Source organism: Drosophila albomicans, chromosome 2R (genome assembly GCF_009650485.2).
Source record: "Drosophila albomicans strain 15112-1751.03 chromosome 2R, ASM965048v2, whole genome shotgun sequence".
Classification (NCBI taxonomy): Eukaryota; Metazoa; Arthropoda; class Insecta; order Diptera; family Drosophilidae; genus Drosophila; species Drosophila albomicans.
This window is the reverse complement of record NC_047631.2, coordinates 19,108,889-19,124,834: the sequence shown is the minus strand read 5'-3', so window position 1 is coordinate 19,124,834 and position 15,946 is coordinate 19,108,889. Positions and strand designations below refer to the sequence as shown.

The following is a 15,946-nucleotide window of genomic DNA, read 5'->3' as shown; positions in this document are numbered from 1 at the left end:
ACGCAAAAAAAAAAGAAAAATACGTATTCATAAGAATAAAGAAAATTCAAACAATTTTAAATCAGCGTCTTTTTATTATTCACATCATTATGCAACATCAGCATATTCTTACAATCTTATCTTTCCAGTTCGTTTGTATGCGCTACAAAGATTTGTGATGTGATGTGTGTTCAATTTACTAAACAATGCTGTGGTTGTGGGCTTTTACAAAAATTACATACACATGTACTAAGTACCTACCATTTAATTATTAAGACAAAAGTGAGCTTACAATTAATTATCATTATCAATTGCGGCAGTTACACACAGTACCAGAGAGAGAGAGAGTGCAATATCATATGGTTGCTCATCATACATACATTTAAATAAATAAATAATAGTGGGCTAACTTATTATATATTACAAATCATATCATTCATTGGATCACGCATCATCATTGCATGATTTAATGAGTGTTAGTAACGGTCTTTAGGCCAAGTGCACTAAGATATTTGTGCATTCTAAAGCTTGGCGTTATATTTGGCATTCGCGCTTTATTAAGGACTACGGACTACGGGTAACTGCCATATGGATTGCAGCTAATTACCTACACAGTTTACTACTTTATCCACTATGCTTAGTTGGTATTGATTAATATTTACAATTATTGCTGGTACACCGGCAACGGATGACCTTCGGAGTTGAAGACCCATTTCTCTAGGTCAATTTCCTTGCGATTGTCACTAAACAATAGGTAAAAGTATTTTAACGTCTCGCTCATCCAGAAGCTCTCCATGAGATCGCGCATACGCGTGTTTAGTGTGTTCTTCACATTTCCTAGAGATGTATAGCCGGCAGCCACTTTAGTGTGCTTCTCAAAAGCCTGAAAAATGGTCCAGCCCATGTCCTGATATGTGCGATTGCCAGTAAGTGCATAGAAATAATAGAGACTCTCAATGAACTCGGGTCGCAGTAAATTATGCGCGTCATTGGGCTTCACATAGATGTCATTTTCATCTTTATCATTCAGCGCAAAATACGAAATTTCTGCTGCCAACTGAGTGGGTTGTTTAATGTACGTCTGATAGCAGGTGTCCATCATATCTCTGGCCAACAATAGATGCGAGTCCGGCATTCCATTTTGATGGCCCAGCAACAATGTGCCAGGTAAATAGCACGTCAGATGATCCATTTTTGGCTTAAAATCGTGGCCATTTATTAGCTCTCCAATATAAACCCAATTCTCTCGTGGTGTGCGTCGCATCAGTTGTGTGAGAACACCATCTATTGCTTGCATATAGTCCAGTATGAGACTGTGAATAAAAGGAGTTTTGAATGGATCTGCTACTTTGCTACTAATTAGTTCACTCACTTGTCGTTATCCTTTCGGCCCGTTTGCAGCCACTGCTTCAATAAGTACTCATAATACGAATCACCGCGTGCGCCCAAAGAAATGGTGGCATAATTTCGGAAGGTGCCTGTATTGGCATTAATAAATATTGGTACTAGGCCATGATTCTTATCTAGAGCATGTACCTTTTCGTTGACAATGCTTACAACCTAAAATGTTGATAATATCTTGAGTAGAGATAATTTTTAAGGTTATATAAAAGACAACACTTACGCGTTCGTAGATAGGAACATTCGTAGAGCGACTGAGATCTCGGAATTCCAGCTGTATTGTTGTTACTTCACTTGTCGAGCTATCGGGTGACCATTTTGGTGAATGTGCTGATCTTTCGCCAAGATTGACGTCCGAATAAGGTATGCCCGATGGTGAAAGAAAGCTGGGCAACAAACGATTGCCCAATTCGGATGCTTTGGCCAAAAACATGTGGTCTCCACTCAAATGATATGCGGATAGCAGTCCGCCCAGGACACGAATAGTGACCTCAAAGAGATTCACATCGCGGCTTGTGTGGAATTTTAATGAATCTCTCACCCAATCCCGTGCTTCATTAAACTCTGTAAAATTAACAAAATAAGTAACAATAAATACATTGTGAAAGCATACAAATTGTCATAGCTCACCATCCTCCAAGCCCATTATGTACATGGTGTCGAGAGAATCGACAATCGATAGACCAAGGCCGAACCATTCGTGTGAAGTTTGCGAAACTGGCTTCAGATTATCATGACCCCAAGCGTACTTCTTGTAACCAGCCCATGAGTGTTTAAATGCAGCCACAACAGCCGTCTGCCGTTCATTAGTGGCGCCGTGGAAGTGCTGAGGCTTGGCTAGCTGGTTTTGCATTTTCTGCAGATGCGAATCAATGCTTTCTCCTGCCAAATTCAAGGGATGTTGTATTGCTTCCTTCAGCTCAGCCTGCAAATCCGTTGGCTCATCCAATGACGCCTCTCGATCGATGGGTTGCTCCACATTGTTGACGATATCGATTACGCCATTGATATTGTCATTGCTAGCCACTGCGGTTTCCGGCAGCTTAACCACATTCTCTGCTGAATTACCATCGGGGTAGACCGCATTCGCAGGCACCTGTAAAGCAAATAGCAAACGAAATGACAATAAACAAACTAATAATTGTTGGGAAAGGGTTGATGGTGAAAAACATTTATTTTTGGGGGACAGTGTCTCGCTATCTATATTTGAGAACCGATAAATCAACGCATTTAATCTTAAAACAATTGATTGTAGTTGTTATCAAATGTTCATTGGAAGGCACTTAATGAATTTTGAAGTGAGGCGCGCCCCTTTGTAAATGCCTGATTGGTGAGTGTTGTTGGGTTGTATCAATAAACTCATACGCTGATAACACGCTCGAGCTGATAGGCTACGTGGAACTCGAGCTAACTGTTAATTAATTGGGATATCAGATTTAACGCTTTACCTTATCATTGGGCTCCTGTTTGGTCAATCTGTCTTCGGTCATGGGCGACGCAACTGCTGCCGATATTTCGGGAGCGAGATCGTGTTCACTCTTTTCCGGCGGGAGATTCGGATGGTGATGTGGATTCTGAAGTGTGTCCTCGCGTCGCATGTGGAATGGCGCCGCTCCAGGCTTGAGACGCACATCTTTCATGCTAATCAGCTGATCGCCGGGCAGAAACAGCAGTAACGTTACACAAAATGCGGTGATGCCCATTATGATGAGATTACGTTGACAACGGGGCAGTTGATTCCACGACTGTGCGGTGGATGTGTTGTGAATAAAATGAATACATTTTGTCAGTCAAAAATAAATGCTTTGAAAATTTACAAATTTATTATTTGTTTTCAGATGCAAATTGAACGCCTCCGAATTGCGCATATATGAATTTCCAAATACAAGCTTAATTTTCTGATACACGTAGACTTTGAAAGCGCCATCAGTCGATTGACTTTTTGCTGTCAACTCCACTTACCCGTCGCAGACTTTTGCGCGAGAGATTTGCCTCATCGCTGCCAGCAGCGCTACCTGTGATGCCCGCTATGGAGGCCGATGATAGCGTTAGGGCAACGTGATCGCTCTTTGTCATGTCGTGCGACAGCTATATTATCCTTTTTCCGACAAAATCGCGATTTGCTTTTACTCTAGTGGGGGGGTTTGTCAAGCGCAAAGCATCCGCATTCACATTCGCTTCGACGGTAAAAAATCGATGTTTGCTAACTAGTAGACTACGATTTGCTGTCATAGAATCAAGTCATACAATCCGCCACGAATGTTGATTTGTTCACATTGCTACTTTTTATGGTAATAATTCGCGAAATCTATGAATTATCTTAGGAATAACGATCGCATTTCCCTTCGGCAGAAGATTCGTGCCGAAAATTCTTTCTTTGACTAGAGTTCAGCGTGACCGTCGGCACAAACTAAAAATATACCGTTTCGCAATGATAAATATATTGAATATACTTTTAAATATACCACTTTTTCGTAATATTTTGTTGGGTATACTAAGAAGATGGGCGCATCTTTTTGAAAATCATTTTGGTTAGTTGGCATAACTTGTTAAACATCCCAACAAACAAAATTAACCGTATAAACTTTCACTTAATTATAAGACTGGATAGATTTCGAGAAAAGCGAGAGATAGAACTCCTAAGATATACCTTTGCATGCTGCCGTAAGCTGTTGATGCAAAATAAGCTGATTATGGTTGTTGGCAACATATCGATTGTTAATCTATCGAGTTGCTTGTTGTTTTCTAATTAGAAATGCGCGGCAGATTTGAAAGTTATAGACGAACACTCTCGAAATACTTACCAATAGAATAATGATTGATTTATTTGAATTATTTATTGAGCTTTTAATACATCACACCTTAAACACTGTACTCTAAGTAATGACGATGTCACTGCTCTCTTTGTGAAATCAAACTAGCGAGCTTAATGTTATCAGCAGTTGGACGGGTGGCAAAAAATGTTTTTTGTTTGTCGGTATGTGGAATTGATAAGCTAGCAAGATCGAGGTCATTCCGGAATTTCTAAGCTGTAGGCTGGACCAGACAATTGAAAATTTTTGTAGGAATTATTAAAGTCGAATCAAAACGATATTGATACCTTGAAGATTTGTCGTATATTTTAGATGACACAGCTAATCTTTATATAGTGGTCACAGCCATAGCTTAAGCTTACCATTCTATAGGAATTAAAGTGTTGTAAACATATTTTTCTATGTGGACCTGAAAAACGCGAGAGAGCTTATCGTTGAACTTTTGCCCCATTTCAAGCTTACGATTTTACGTACGACACATATGTATGGGCAACTGATCTATAAATGTAGGCAGCCGAGTCGTTGGCCGTACAGTTTAAATATTTTACTGCGACTTGAAAGATTACCTATTCAGCCATGTTCAAGCATCTGATCGTTTGCCTAGCACTCTGCTCATTGGTAAGTTAAACACTGCAATTAAATCCGAAGCCAAGAATGAGTGAAATAATTAAATCAACGACGATTTCATATTTACTAACAGGCCTATGCCACCGAATGGGTGCCAAAAACAGCTGAGGAAATCAAGACAATTCGTGGCGAATGCCTCACACAGCATCCATTGAAAGCAGAGCAGATCGCCAAGCTGAAGCAAGTGGAGTTCCCCGATGAGCCTGAGGTGCGTCAATATTTGCTGTGCACTGCCTTGAAGCTGGATATCTTCTGCACCTTCGAGGGTTATCATGCCGATCGTCTGGCCAAACAGTTCAAGATGGATCTGAGCGAGGAGGAAGCACTGCAAATCGCTCAGGGCTGTGTGGATAGCAACGAGCAAAAGAGCAGTTCCGATGAGTGGGCATTCCGTGGTCACAAGTGTCTGATGTCCAGCAAAATTGGCGATCGTGTTAGATCTTACATTAAGGCCCGACAGGCTGAGGCTGCTGCCAAGGCATAAAACGTAAATAAACTTTGTGTTTTTTTGTGATTGAACGAAAACTGTTGATAACGAATTTTATTTTTGTTTTTGATGAACGGCAACGGTTAGTCAAAATCTAGCAGTAGCTTTTTTACTTGTTCTACGTAGAACTGAAATACCCCATCTTATCGAGGAACTTTGACCCCATTTCAAGCTCATGATCTTATGTGCGACAGATACAAATATGGGTCTGAGTCGTTGGTCGTTTAGTTTCATTTTTTTATTCTGCTTTAACGGTTCCTATTCAATGTTCAAGTATTTTGTAGTTTGTCTAGCACTCTGCTCATTGGTAAGTAAAAGAGTGCAACTAAATCCGAAGCAATGGATGATTGAATGAACGATTTTAAATTCACTATCAGGTCGTTAGCGAACGGGTGCGAAAAAGTGGGAGTGAAATTAACGCGGATGTTAACAAATGCTTCAAAGAGCATCCATTGACTGCGGAGCAGATCGCCCAGACAAAGCGGATGGAGTTACCCGATGAGCCTGAGATGCGTCCATTTCTGCTCTGCTTTTCCCTGGCGCTGGATATCTTCTCCATCCCCGAGGGGTTTCATGTCGATCGCATGAACGATGTTATCGTCACGGATCTAAGTCACGACGAGAAACTGCAAATTATTCACAAATGTGTGGATCGTAACGAGCAGAAGAGTCCTGCCGGTGAGTGGGCATTCCGTGTTTTCAAGTGTCTTGTTACCAGCAAAATTGGCGATTTTGCTAGAGCCAATAAGGTTGAAGCCTCAAAACCTAAATAAACTTGAACGAAAAATTTTAATTATTAATTTTGCATTTGTCGAAGGTCAATTTTACTAGATTATATATTCTGAACTAGCATCGACAGACGGGGCCATTTCAGCCAAGTCCGTCTGTCTAGATCGCAAAAGCTATAAAGATAGACATACACACTGAAATAATAAAATTTCCATTTATTTTTATTAATTCATAAAGTATTAATTAATAAATAACTCTGAGCAGTGAAGGTTCCAAGGCTGTCAGAATTAGGGTGTAGTTTTTTTAATTGTCCAGTTACAACTAAAATATGAGAGCTTATCGCTGAGATTTGACTTATTTTCAAGTTGACGATCTTATGTTATGTGAATCGGATGATGAGCTACATATAAATATAGACAGTCGAGCCCATGGCTATTTAGTTTAACTTTTCCCGCGATTCGAAAGAGTTCCGATCCTATGTTGACGTATTTAATAGTTTGTCTGGCACTCTGTTCATTGGTAAGTCAAAAAGTGTGATTAAATCTGAAACTCTGAATATTTTCGATTAATGATTTTGAATTTAATATCAGGTCTATGCTGATGGCAAATGGGTGCACCCTACTCGAGATGAATCTCTCAGTATTAGCGAGAAATGCCGTACTGAGCATCCATTGAAAGAGGAGCAGTTAGCAATAATAAAAACACAGATTTATTTCCCCGATGAGCCCGAAGTGCGTCAATATCTGTTATGTTATTACCAGATGCACGGTATCTTCAGCACACTCGAGGGTTTTCATCCTGATCGTTTGGCCGTCTGGACGAATATGGGTCTGAGCGAGGAGGAGGCACTGCAAATCGCTCAGGGCTGTGTGGATAGCAACGAGCAAAAGAGCAGTTCCGATGAGTGGGCATACCGTGGTCACAAGTGTATAATGTCCAGCAAAATTGGCGATCGTCATAGGGCTTTTCTTAAGGCCCCACCGGCTGAGGCTGCTGCCAAGGCATAAAACGTAAATAAACTTTGTGTTTTTTTGTGATTGAACGAAAACTGTTGATAACGAATTTTATTTTTGTTTTTGATGAACGGCAACGGTTAGTCAAAATCTAGCAGTAGCTTTTTTACTTGTTCTACGTAGAACTGAAATACCCCATCTTATCGAGGAACTTTGACCCCATTTCAAGCTCATGATCTTATGTGCGACAGATACAAATATGGGTCTGAGTCGTTGGTCGTTTAGTTTCATTTTTTTATTCTGCTTTAACGGTTCCTATTCAATGTTCAAGTATTTTGTAGTTTGTCTAGCACTCTGCTCATTGGTAAGTAAAATAGTGAAATGAAATTCGAATCAATGGATATATTGATTGAACGATTTTAAACCTACTATCAGGCCGATGGCGAACGGGTTCAAGAAAGTGGGAGTGAAATCATCCCGAATATTGAAAAATGCATCAAAGAGTATCCATTGACTGCGGAGGTGATCGCCCAGATAAAGCGGATGGAGATACCCGATTTGCCTGAGATGCGTCCATTTCTGCTGTGCCTTTCCCTGGCGATGGATATCTTCTTCATCCCCGAGGGGTTTGATGTCGATCGCCTGGATGATGTGATCGTTACGGATCTAAGTCAAGACGAGAAACTGCAAATTATCCACAAATGCGTGGATCGTAACGAGCAGAAGAGTCCTGCCGGTGAGTGGGCATTCCGTGTTCACAAGTGTCTTGTTACCAGTAAAATTGGCGATCTTGCTAGAGCCAAAAAGGCTGAAGCCTAAAACCTTAATAAACTTGATCGAAAAATTTTAATTATTAATTTTGCATTTGTCGAAGGGCAATTTTTCTAGATTATATATTATATATATTATATTTTTCAACCAAGTCTGTCTGTATAGATCAGAATTAGGATGAGAGCTTATCGCTAAATTTTGGCTTGTTTCCAATGTTATGTGAATCGGCTGATGAGCAACATATAAATGTAGGCAACCGATTGGTTGATCGTTTAGTCTCATTTTTTTACTGTGCTTATACGATTCAATGTTCAAGTATTTTGTAATTTGTCTAGCACTCTGCTCATTGGTAAGTAAAAGACTGCAATTAAATCCGAAGCAATGGATATAAAATGGATATTGAATGAACAATTTTACATCTACTGTCAGGCCGTTAGCGAACGGGTGCGAAAAAGTGGGAGTGAAATCAACGCGGATGTCAAAAAATGTTTCAAAGAGCATCCATTGACTGCGGAGCAGACTGCCCAGATAAAGCTGATGGAGATACCCGATGTGCCTGAGGTGCGTCCATTTCTGCTGTGCTTTTCCCTGGCGCTGGATATTTTCTCCATCCCCGAGGGGTTTCATGTCGAACGAATGCGCGATCTGATCCTCACGGATCTAAGTGATGACGAGAAACTGCAAATTATCCACAAATGCGTGGATCGTAACGAGCAGAAGAGTCCTGCTGGTGAGTGGACATTCCGTGTTCACAAGTGTCTTGTTACCAGCAAAATTGGCGATTTTGCTAAAGCCAAAAAGGCTAAGGCCTAAGACCCAAATAAACTTGAATGAAAAATGTTAATTAATTTTGCATTTGTCGAAGGGCAATTTTACTAGATTATATATTCTGAACTAGATTTGATAGACGGAGCCATTTCAACCAAGTCCGTCTGTCTAGATCGCAAAAGCTATAAAGATAGACATACACACTGAAATAATAAAATTTGTATTTATTTTTATTAATTCATAAAGCATTAATCAATAAATAACTCTGAGCAGTGAAGGTTCCAAGGCTGTCAGAATTACGGTGTAGTTTTTTTAATTGTCCAGTTACAACTAAAATATGCGAGCTTATCGCTGAATTTTGGTTTATTTTCAAGTTGACGATCTTATGTTATGTGAATCGGCTGATGAGCTACATATAAATATAGGCAGCCGAGCCCGTGGCTATTTAGTTTAACTTTTCCCGCGATTCGAATGAGTTCCGATTCTATGTTGAAGTATTTCATAGTTTGTCTGGCACTCTGTTCATTGGTAAGTCAAAGAGTGTGATTAAATGATTTCGAATTTAATATCAGGTCTATGCTGATGGCGAATGGGTGCCAAAAACGCCACATGAAATTCTCAGGATCATTATGCAATGCCGGTCTGAGCATCCATTCAACAAGGAGCAGTTAGCGATGACAAGACAGAATTTTTTGTATTTCCCCAATGAGCCCGAAGTGCGTCAATATCTGCTGTGTTATTACCAGATGCAAGGTTTCTTCAGCGCACTCGAGGGTTTTTATCCCGATCGTGTGGCCAAAATTGAGAAGGTGGATATGAACGAGGAGGAAGTTCTGCAAATTGCCCAGGGATGTGTGGATAGAAACGAACAGAAGAGTCCAGCCGATGAGTGGGTATTCCGTTTTCACATGTGTTTGATGTCCAGCAAAGTTGGCGATCGGGCAAAAATCATATATAATAACTTGAAAGAGGAGAATGGTGAAAATGTGCAAATATATAAATAAAATCGAAAGATTCATGCATGGACTAATTATTTGTTTTAAGTGCTTGAACGCAACATCTTGACAGCAGAATTTATTTTTGGCTTTGTTAAAGGGCAAACATAATTAGACTACATGTGCATTGAACTACGATTAGGTGCCGGCTGAGCAAGTGACTCGATCTTAAGCATCGCCGCCCTCCGATATGGTCTTCATAGCAGCATTAATGTGCTCGTCCAGGGGCAGATCTGTGTCGAGCGTTGGATTGCGGAAACCCTCCAGGAAATAACAGGTGCCATTGCCATTCGAGTTGGGAAACTCTTTGGGCAGAAACGAGGGATCCCTTGGCTGCAAATCAAAGGCGAATCCCTCGTGCTTGGTAAGCCAACTGCAATAAGAATGCAAAACATTTAATAAACTGTTGATGCATTGGTTTACTAGGATCACATACTTCTTGGTTGTCGGACTGACATTGATCTTCAATGCCTCGCTGCTCGACTCGAACTTGTTGGCAATGGTCACGTTGTGGCCAAAGAGACAATATCGGGGCATCTTGCGACCCACAACACCAGCGAGCACTGTGCCCGTATGGAGACCAATGCGCATTTTGATTTGTTCGCCGTCATGGGTAATGTGCTTGGAGCACGCGCTAATCATCTTCAGCGCCATCCAGGCGACCTTGTGGGCATCATAGATGGAGGCACGATGCAAGCCGCTGGCCACACAATAAGCATCGCCAATGGTCTCCACCTTGTACACATCAAAGAAGTCACAGAACTCATCAAAGTCCTTGTACAATCCCTCCAGCATGCTGATCACCATGAAGGGAGTGGCCCGCGAGCAGATGCTGGTGAAGCCAACGATATCGCTGAAGAGTATGGTAACATCTGGATAGGTCTTGGCATCGATTGAGGAGCCCAGCCATAGCTTTTCGGCAATCTCAGCCGGAAAGATCAAATGCAAGAGGCTGACGTTCTTCTTGCGCTCCTTGGTCACCGCCGAATTGGCCTCCTCGATGCTGCTCTTCAGCTTGTCCATGCGGCGACGCAGACCATCCTGAGCACGCGCCTGTTCACCAACTAGAATCACCTCACGTGTGGCATCGTGCAACGGAATGTCCGAGATAAAAAGTCCATTGCAAGTGAGACCATCCAAGCCATCCAAAAATGGTGAACCAATGAACAGCAGCGAATTCGATTCCGGACAATGCACCATCTGACCCTTGATCTCCAGTCCCATGGCGGGGAAATCAGTTGCGCCCGGCGGACACTTCAGACCAATCAGAAAGGGCGTATATGTGCGTCGCACAATCTCGCGAAACTTCATGGTCAAGCCCTTAGGACGCTTGAAGTCGAAATAGGTGCTGGCCTGGCAGCCAAAGTCCGCCAGATATGGCTTGTAGAGCTTACTGAACCCACGTCCCAGTTGAACCAGCTCCAGCTGCTCGTTCATTATGAAATGCCAGGGAAACATCTTGCAGAAGCTCGACGAATTCATCTGCAGATCGGATGCATTTGCCGAATTGCTCCGCTGCACAGTTTCATGCGGCTTAGTGGCCACCAACGGACGTCCCAGCTGCAGCGTCTGGGAGCTGTCCTTAACCAGCGAGAAGAGATAACGATAACGTCGCGCATCGCCCTCAACTGGTTCGATTTTAATATTCACATCCACCTTGTAGAGCATGCGAGTGAGCGCCTTGAGGGAACCAAGCAGCAGCCAGGCAATCACCGGTCGCTCCGAGGTGAAGATTAATTCACCATCGCCGGCACATACGAATCCCGTGTCGGTAACATCGTCCTATGCAAATTGAAGTTAATTTCAACTCTAGAGTCTGCAGTATATTATTTACCTCTTGTAGTTTCAGCACATCGTACACTCCGTCCAGGGAGCCGAGAAACTCTTGCAAATCGGTGCCCAGGCAGCGAAAGGCTCGCTCGATAATGCCAGTGCAGCAGCAGGTGATCAGCTCCTCGCCTAACAGCACCAGAATCTCGCTGGCACTGGCCTCGTCCATCTTGAGCAGCAACTCTTGTATATCGCCCAGATAATCATAGTTGGCGCAGCTCTTGAAGATCTTCGGATCCAGTTTACTGTGAATAAAGAGTGTTAATAACATATCTCAACTTAAAGCATATATTGCAATTGTATAATTGTTTTCACAACTTTTTAGCAAATTGTAAAAATTTTTTTTTATAAAACAAAACATTTAAATTTTCAAATGCTGTTAAATTTGCTAACGAAAACAAAAGTAAGAATATTTACAAAGTTAATAATTATTTCACAATGTTCAAATGAATGAAAAAATTAATGTTTAAAATATTTAAAAAAAAATTATATTATTGCTTACAGCTTATGTATGTTAGGCCAACTCTGACGATACTTGGCCACCAGAGAGGTGACGGCCGTGTTGAGATCCTCATTCGATGGCGCAGTCAACAGCTGTATGGCCATCTGCAGATGGGTCAGCGTCAATGCATCGTCGGACAACGAGAGCTCCTCATCCTCCAGATTCCAATGGGTGCCCGGCTCGGCAATGACCGATGGCTGACGCGACAAAGAGTCAGCACGGCGAAAGAAAGGACACGCCATGTTGCGTGTATTTATCGAGCAAATTGATTGCTATCAAATATGACAAGAAGAACAAATTGCAATTTAGTCCAATACTTCGATTGTAGTCATTGTTAATGGAGAGTGTTCAAAGTAGAACACTGGAATTATAGTAGATACTGTTTGTTCATGATGTCAGCGTTGTAAGCTGTGCAAAAAGTTCTTCAAGTTCAACGTGCACTTATGTGTGCACACACACACACACACCACCTACACAGTCACGTATGTATATATGGGAGCCACCCACTGCCCCATTAAACCATGGCCATTAGCCATCGCTGAGCGTCCGTTGTGCGCTTTTTCGAGTGACTGCAGAAATCTCCATCACTTTCTTTTGTCTCGAGTTTCTCCCTGGAGGTCAAAAGTGTGTGCGTCTCTTTGTCTGTATGTGTTGTGTGTACTCAGCATGTGCCAAGGCTCGCATTTACTTTCATTACAAGCAACCCATTAGCATAATACACTTCTTAGCTAATTTATAACTTATACGCCATGTCTGCCGGAGGTCAGCTTTACTTTTCTCTTGACATATTGCGAATTAACACGACAAAATAATTGCTCAAAAAATTTAGGATTCAAAAGGCTAAAGGAATGCATATGAATTATTCATAAATTTTGCATGTATTTATGCAAAAACTCTAATGATATTTAGCATGAAATCAGATTCATGTGTTTTTGCTGTTATGCAAAAGTATTGCATACTTTCAGGCAGAAGAAAAATTGTATTGTGTGGTAGTTGTCACCCACTAAAGATAGTTGAATTGAAAAAAAATGGAATTGTAAATCGAACGGAGCACCTCATCACAATGGATACACAATTTTTCCACTACTGACCAAACATTTAGCTGGGCATTATGCACACATACACACATTTAATTCAGTCGCTTACCTGATTCCTTAATTACAGGTTTATTTTTATTTTTCTGTCGGGCTGTCAGCAATTTTTAAGCAATTGCCATACCTCTTGGTCAATATTTAATGTGTTGGAATTTAACAAAATGTGTCCTGAAACAACCTCCGAGTTTTTCATACGCCTGAAAAATGCCACAACTTAAAAAGGAATAAGCTCTGAGAAAATAGCACGGAAAAAGCTTGTTACACATTTTGCAAAAGCTTTAAGCTTGCACGTTGCAGTGAAAGTGTACAGCGATTGTTGCATTGTTTTGAATTTGCTATCACAAAGTCATAAAAAGAGAGAGAGAGAGAGCAGCGTGACAGAGCACGCTACATTTGTTTGCACGACTGTGCGCATGACGTACTCTAAAATTGGATTGTGTTATTTGCAAAGCTCGTATGTGGGGTCATATGCCCCACAAACAGTAGCGCATTGTTTTAAGCAATTAACCTGTTGCGTGAGCAAAATTCTTCTTGCTGTTGTCTGTACCTTGTGTTCTTACTCTCACTCTCTGATATTTTGGCACTCACTCTCCCTACGCTTTGCGTCGCGTGTGCTCTCTCACTGTTGTTTGCTGGTGTGCTTTTTGGCGCTCTTGCGCTTCACAAAGAAAGGTACAGCAAGGAAAAGGTAAAGAAAAGACAGTAAAAACAATCAATTTGCCTGTAGTTGTTTGTGTATCTGTTCGAATGCTGCTGCTTATGCTGCACATGGTCTGCCAAAGTAAGAATATGTGTGTGTGTGTATATATATGTCTGACCGGCACTTACACTCACGCAGCGTACTCTCGGCAGCGACGCGAACCGTCACCGAGGCAGCGTTGATGGACCGGGGGTGATGGCGATGACGATGGCAATCAAAGTCGAAGCCAACCTAACCGCCGTCCAGCCAAATGAGAAATGATACGTTTTGATTCAGTGTATTGACGTTGGTCAAAAGTGCGCAACGTGTGTCTGCCAGTGGCCGGTTGGATATTTGTACATATTACATTACGAGTGCTAAATAAGTGGCTTCTCAATCGTGCGAAACGGCAGCTTGTATTAACTTTTGCAATTACTTACAAGTGACATCGCAGAAATTTCGACTAAGCGTCAATTATGAGCAATTCACTGCTGTTTGTAAGTGTGATTTAGTTATTTTTAAATTATAATCTCGACTCAGTGTGGAGGAAAGAGAAATGTGTGAAATGCGATATCAACGTCGTTGCGACATTTGCATTGCATTGCATTGTTTGCCTTTGTTTTCCATTCCACTCGCGACGCAGCTAAAATTGTTTTTTATGTGTACGATAGAAGTTCAAATAATTTTGTGTATGCATGTGTTTGCTTGTGTGTGTGTGTGTGTGTGTGTGTGTGCTCGCACCTTGTATACGGCACAGATGCTTTATCTAACCGCAAAAAAAAAGTAAAACGAATGTGGAGCTTTTGTCCTTGACCTTGCTCACTATATCTCTTCTCCTCTGTGCACTCTCGCTCTCTTTCACATTTTGACTCTCTTTCTCACTCTTTCTCTCAATTGGTATCTCTCTGGATAAGCTGATGAAAGCTCGCGTAGTATGAAAGTAAAAGTGTTTTTATTTATTCAAGAACATATTATGCAAATTAAATGCAGATGTGACATGAGAGTTGCTAACCACTTAATCTAATCACCTTTAAGACTTGTGCACATTATCGCTTTTTTAGACCCCCAATTGTTGATAATTGACTATCGCTAATCGCTTAATATAATATTTTATTTTATAATCTTTAAGGCCAAAGCCCAAAGCGTGAAGCTAACACCTTTTTTTCTAAGTGTGGTGCTTTACTTTTCGCTTGTTCGTAAAGACCCACAAGGAGAACTATGGACAACTGTGCTCAAATGCCTGCCAATTGTGGCATTGGCGTTATATGTTTTGATCAAAGGATTTGCGCTCAATAAACAGTAAGAATTATAGCTCTAACTTCAATATTCATTTGTTTTTTTTTTAACAATTTCATTTGAAATTCTATTATATCATTAATATTTTCTTAGCTACCGCCGCTCGCAGTTAATACTTCTTGGTCTAGTGTTTTCCTGTGGTGGTGATGCATTGCTCAATATTAATTTGTTTCCCTTTGGAATGGTCTCCTTTGGCGTGGCCCACATATTTTACATCAGCGCTTTTGGCTGGCAGCCACTTAAATGGCTTTTGGGATTATGTCTCTATGTGCCGGTAACAATTTGTAAGTAAATTTATGACTGTTATTTATTTATTTTTCACTTTATATGTATATAATTTATATTCGTTGCAGTTGTGATTTTTGTGGCCAAGTATCTAGATGAGATATTGATCATAGGCGTGCCCATTTATTGTGTGCTGATTTCAACCATGCTGTGGCGCTCCTTGGCACGTGCAGTGGATGTCAAGAGTTTCCTGACCATTTTTTGTGCCGTGGGTGCTGCATTATTCGTCATCTCCGATGCACTAATTGCAGTGACAATGTTTTTGAGTGTGCCATTGCCTGGAGCACGTCTGCAAATCATGATCACTTACTATATTGCCCAATTTGCCATTGCGTTGAGCACTGCCGATGATGGACCTGCGCCAAAATTCAAAAAACAAAATTAAACAACAAAAATAACTCCGTTAAATGCTCAACGAGAATTCATAACCAAACTATAACCACCAAAATAAGTACTTCCAAAATATTAGCGTAATAGTTTATGCCATTTAGTAGTGATAGTTATTGTTTGTTGAAAATAAAAACAAAACAAAATGCCAATTTAAAAATGAATTCAAATTTAACCGCCGTGTCTTCCGCAGTTTTATAGCTGCCAGCTTATTTTTGGGTTTGTGCAAAACAGAGCTATTAATTTTGGGGTGACCATACTAATAAATTAGCCAGCATACAGTTTTTTGTACATTTTGAAATCGATAGTAGGTCTGTATCTTCTTTTAAACGTATAATTTATAAATTTTG

The 15,946-nt window shown here is 41.0% G+C and overlaps 7 protein-coding genes across 7 annotated transcripts; 5 read left to right on the top strand and 2 right to left on the bottom strand.

Annotated features, from left to right (window-relative positions):
• Positions 1-60: 60 nt before the first annotated feature.
• On the bottom strand, positions 61-3,766 carry LOC117576800 (endoplasmic reticulum mannosyl-oligosaccharide 1,2-alpha-mannosidase). The gene is made up of 6 exons (XM_034261859.2): positions 3,343-3,766; positions 2,829-3,125; positions 2,011-2,476; positions 1,604-1,944; positions 1,352-1,539; positions 61-1,292 (listed from the first exon to the last, which is right to left on the bottom strand). The coding sequence occupies exons 1-6, from the start codon at positions 3,454-3,456 to the stop codon at positions 644-646; spliced, it is 2,055 nt and encodes a 684-aa protein (XP_034117750.1). The 5' UTR covers positions 3,457-3,766; the 3' UTR covers positions 61-643.
• A 928-nt stretch (positions 3,767-4,694) lies between these two features.
• On the top strand, positions 4,695-5,339 carry LOC117575143 (general odorant-binding protein 99a-like). Its single transcript, XM_052007351.1, has 2 exons — positions 4,695-4,811; positions 4,894-5,339. The coding sequence occupies exons 1-2, from the start codon at positions 4,770-4,772 to the stop codon at positions 5,302-5,304; spliced, it is 453 nt and encodes a 150-aa protein (XP_051863311.1). The 5' UTR covers positions 4,695-4,769; the 3' UTR covers positions 5,305-5,339.
• Positions 5,340-7,311: 1,972 nt separating this feature from the next.
• Positions 7,312-7,808, top strand: LOC117575142 (general odorant-binding protein 99a-like). Its single transcript, XM_034259249.2, has 2 exons — positions 7,312-7,353; positions 7,425-7,808. Exons 1-2 carry the CDS (start codon positions 7,312-7,314, stop codon positions 7,806-7,808), a joined length of 426 nt encoding a protein of 141 aa, XP_034115140.2.
• A 333-nt stretch (positions 7,809-8,141) lies between these two features.
• Positions 8,142-8,604, top strand: LOC117575144 (uncharacterized). The gene has a single exon (XM_034259250.2). The coding sequence runs from the start codon at positions 8,142-8,144 to the stop codon at positions 8,571-8,573; it is 432 nt and encodes a 143-aa protein (XP_034115141.2). The 3' UTR covers positions 8,574-8,604.
• Positions 8,605-9,157: 553 nt separating this feature from the next.
• LOC117573561 (uncharacterized) lies at positions 9,158-9,570 on the top strand. The gene has a single exon (XM_052006875.1). The coding sequence runs from the start codon at positions 9,158-9,160 to the stop codon at positions 9,530-9,532; it is 375 nt and encodes a 124-aa protein (XP_051862835.1). The 3' UTR covers positions 9,533-9,570.
• A 16-nt stretch (positions 9,571-9,586) lies between these two features.
• Positions 9,587-13,174, bottom strand: LOC117575141 (head-specific guanylate cyclase). Its single transcript, XM_034259247.2, has 5 exons — positions 13,002-13,174; positions 11,856-12,127; positions 11,358-11,598; positions 9,960-11,305; positions 9,587-9,896 (listed from the first exon to the last, which is right to left on the bottom strand). The coding sequence occupies exons 2-5, from the start codon at positions 12,095-12,097 to the stop codon at positions 9,692-9,694; spliced, it is 2,034 nt and encodes a 677-aa protein (XP_034115138.1). The 5' UTR covers positions 12,098-12,127; positions 13,002-13,174; the 3' UTR covers positions 9,587-9,691.
• Positions 13,175-13,875: 701 nt separating this feature from the next.
• On the top strand, positions 13,876-15,748 carry LOC117576149 (lysoplasmalogenase-like protein TMEM86A). The gene is made up of 4 exons (XM_034260717.2): positions 13,876-14,125; positions 14,758-14,927; positions 15,018-15,208; positions 15,278-15,748. Exons 1-4 carry the CDS (start codon positions 14,105-14,107, stop codon positions 15,592-15,594), a joined length of 699 nt encoding a protein of 232 aa, XP_034116608.1. The 5' UTR covers positions 13,876-14,104; the 3' UTR covers positions 15,595-15,748.
• The last annotated feature ends 198 nt before the right edge of the window (positions 15,749-15,946 follow it).

Bases quoted from the DNA above. Each gene is read 5' to 3' on its own strand.
- LOC117576800 (XM_034261859.2), bottom strand. From the start codon at position 3,456: ATGACAAAGAGCGATCACGTTGCCCTAACGCTATCATCGGCCTCCATA. The intron at 2,477-2,828 runs GTAAAGCGTTAA...TTTGCTTTACAG, and splicing joins AACAGGAGCCCAATGATAAG to GTGCCTGCGAATGCGGTCTA. The intron at 1,293-1,351 runs GTGAGTGAACTA...TTTTATTCACAG, and splicing joins GGCCGAAAGGATAACGACAA to TCTCATACTGGACTATATGC.
- LOC117575143 (XM_052007351.1), top strand. From the start codon at position 4,770: ATGTTCAAGCATCTGATCGTTTGCCTAGCACTCTGCTCATTG. The intron at 4,812-4,893 runs GTAAGTTAAACA...ATTTACTAACAG, and splicing joins GCCTAGCACTCTGCTCATTG to GCCTATGCCACCGAATGGGT.
- LOC117575142 (XM_034259249.2), top strand. From the start codon at position 7,312: ATGTTCAAGTATTTTGTAGTTTGTCTAGCACTCTGCTCATTG. The intron at 7,354-7,424 runs GTAAGTAAAATA...ACCTACTATCAG, and splicing joins GTCTAGCACTCTGCTCATTG to GCCGATGGCGAACGGGTTCA.
- LOC117575144 (XM_034259250.2), top strand. From the start codon at position 8,142: ATGGATATAAAATGGATATTGAATGAACAATTTTACATCTACTGTCAG.
- LOC117573561 (XM_052006875.1), top strand. From the start codon at position 9,158: ATGCAATGCCGGTCTGAGCATCCATTCAACAAGGAGCAGTTAGCGATG.
- LOC117575141 (XM_034259247.2), bottom strand. From the start codon at position 12,097: ATGGCGTGTCCTTTCTTTCGCCGTGCTGACTCTTTGTCGCGTCAGCCA. The intron at 11,599-11,855 runs GTAAGCAATAAT...CTTTATTCACAG, and splicing joins TGGCCTAACATACATAAGCT to TAAACTGGATCCGAAGATCT. The intron at 9,897-9,959 runs GTATGTGATCCT...TTCTTATTGCAG, and splicing joins GTCAGTCCGACAACCAAGAA to TTGGCTTACCAAGCACGAGG.
- LOC117576149 (XM_034260717.2), top strand. From the start codon at position 14,105: ATGAGCAATTCACTGCTGTTT. The intron at 14,126-14,757 runs GTAAGTGTGATT...ATAATCTTTAAG, and splicing joins TGAGCAATTCACTGCTGTTT to GCCAAAGCCCAAAGCGTGAA. The intron at 15,209-15,277 runs GTAAGTAAATTT...TATTCGTTGCAG, and splicing joins CTATGTGCCGGTAACAATTT to TTGTGATTTTTGTGGCCAAG.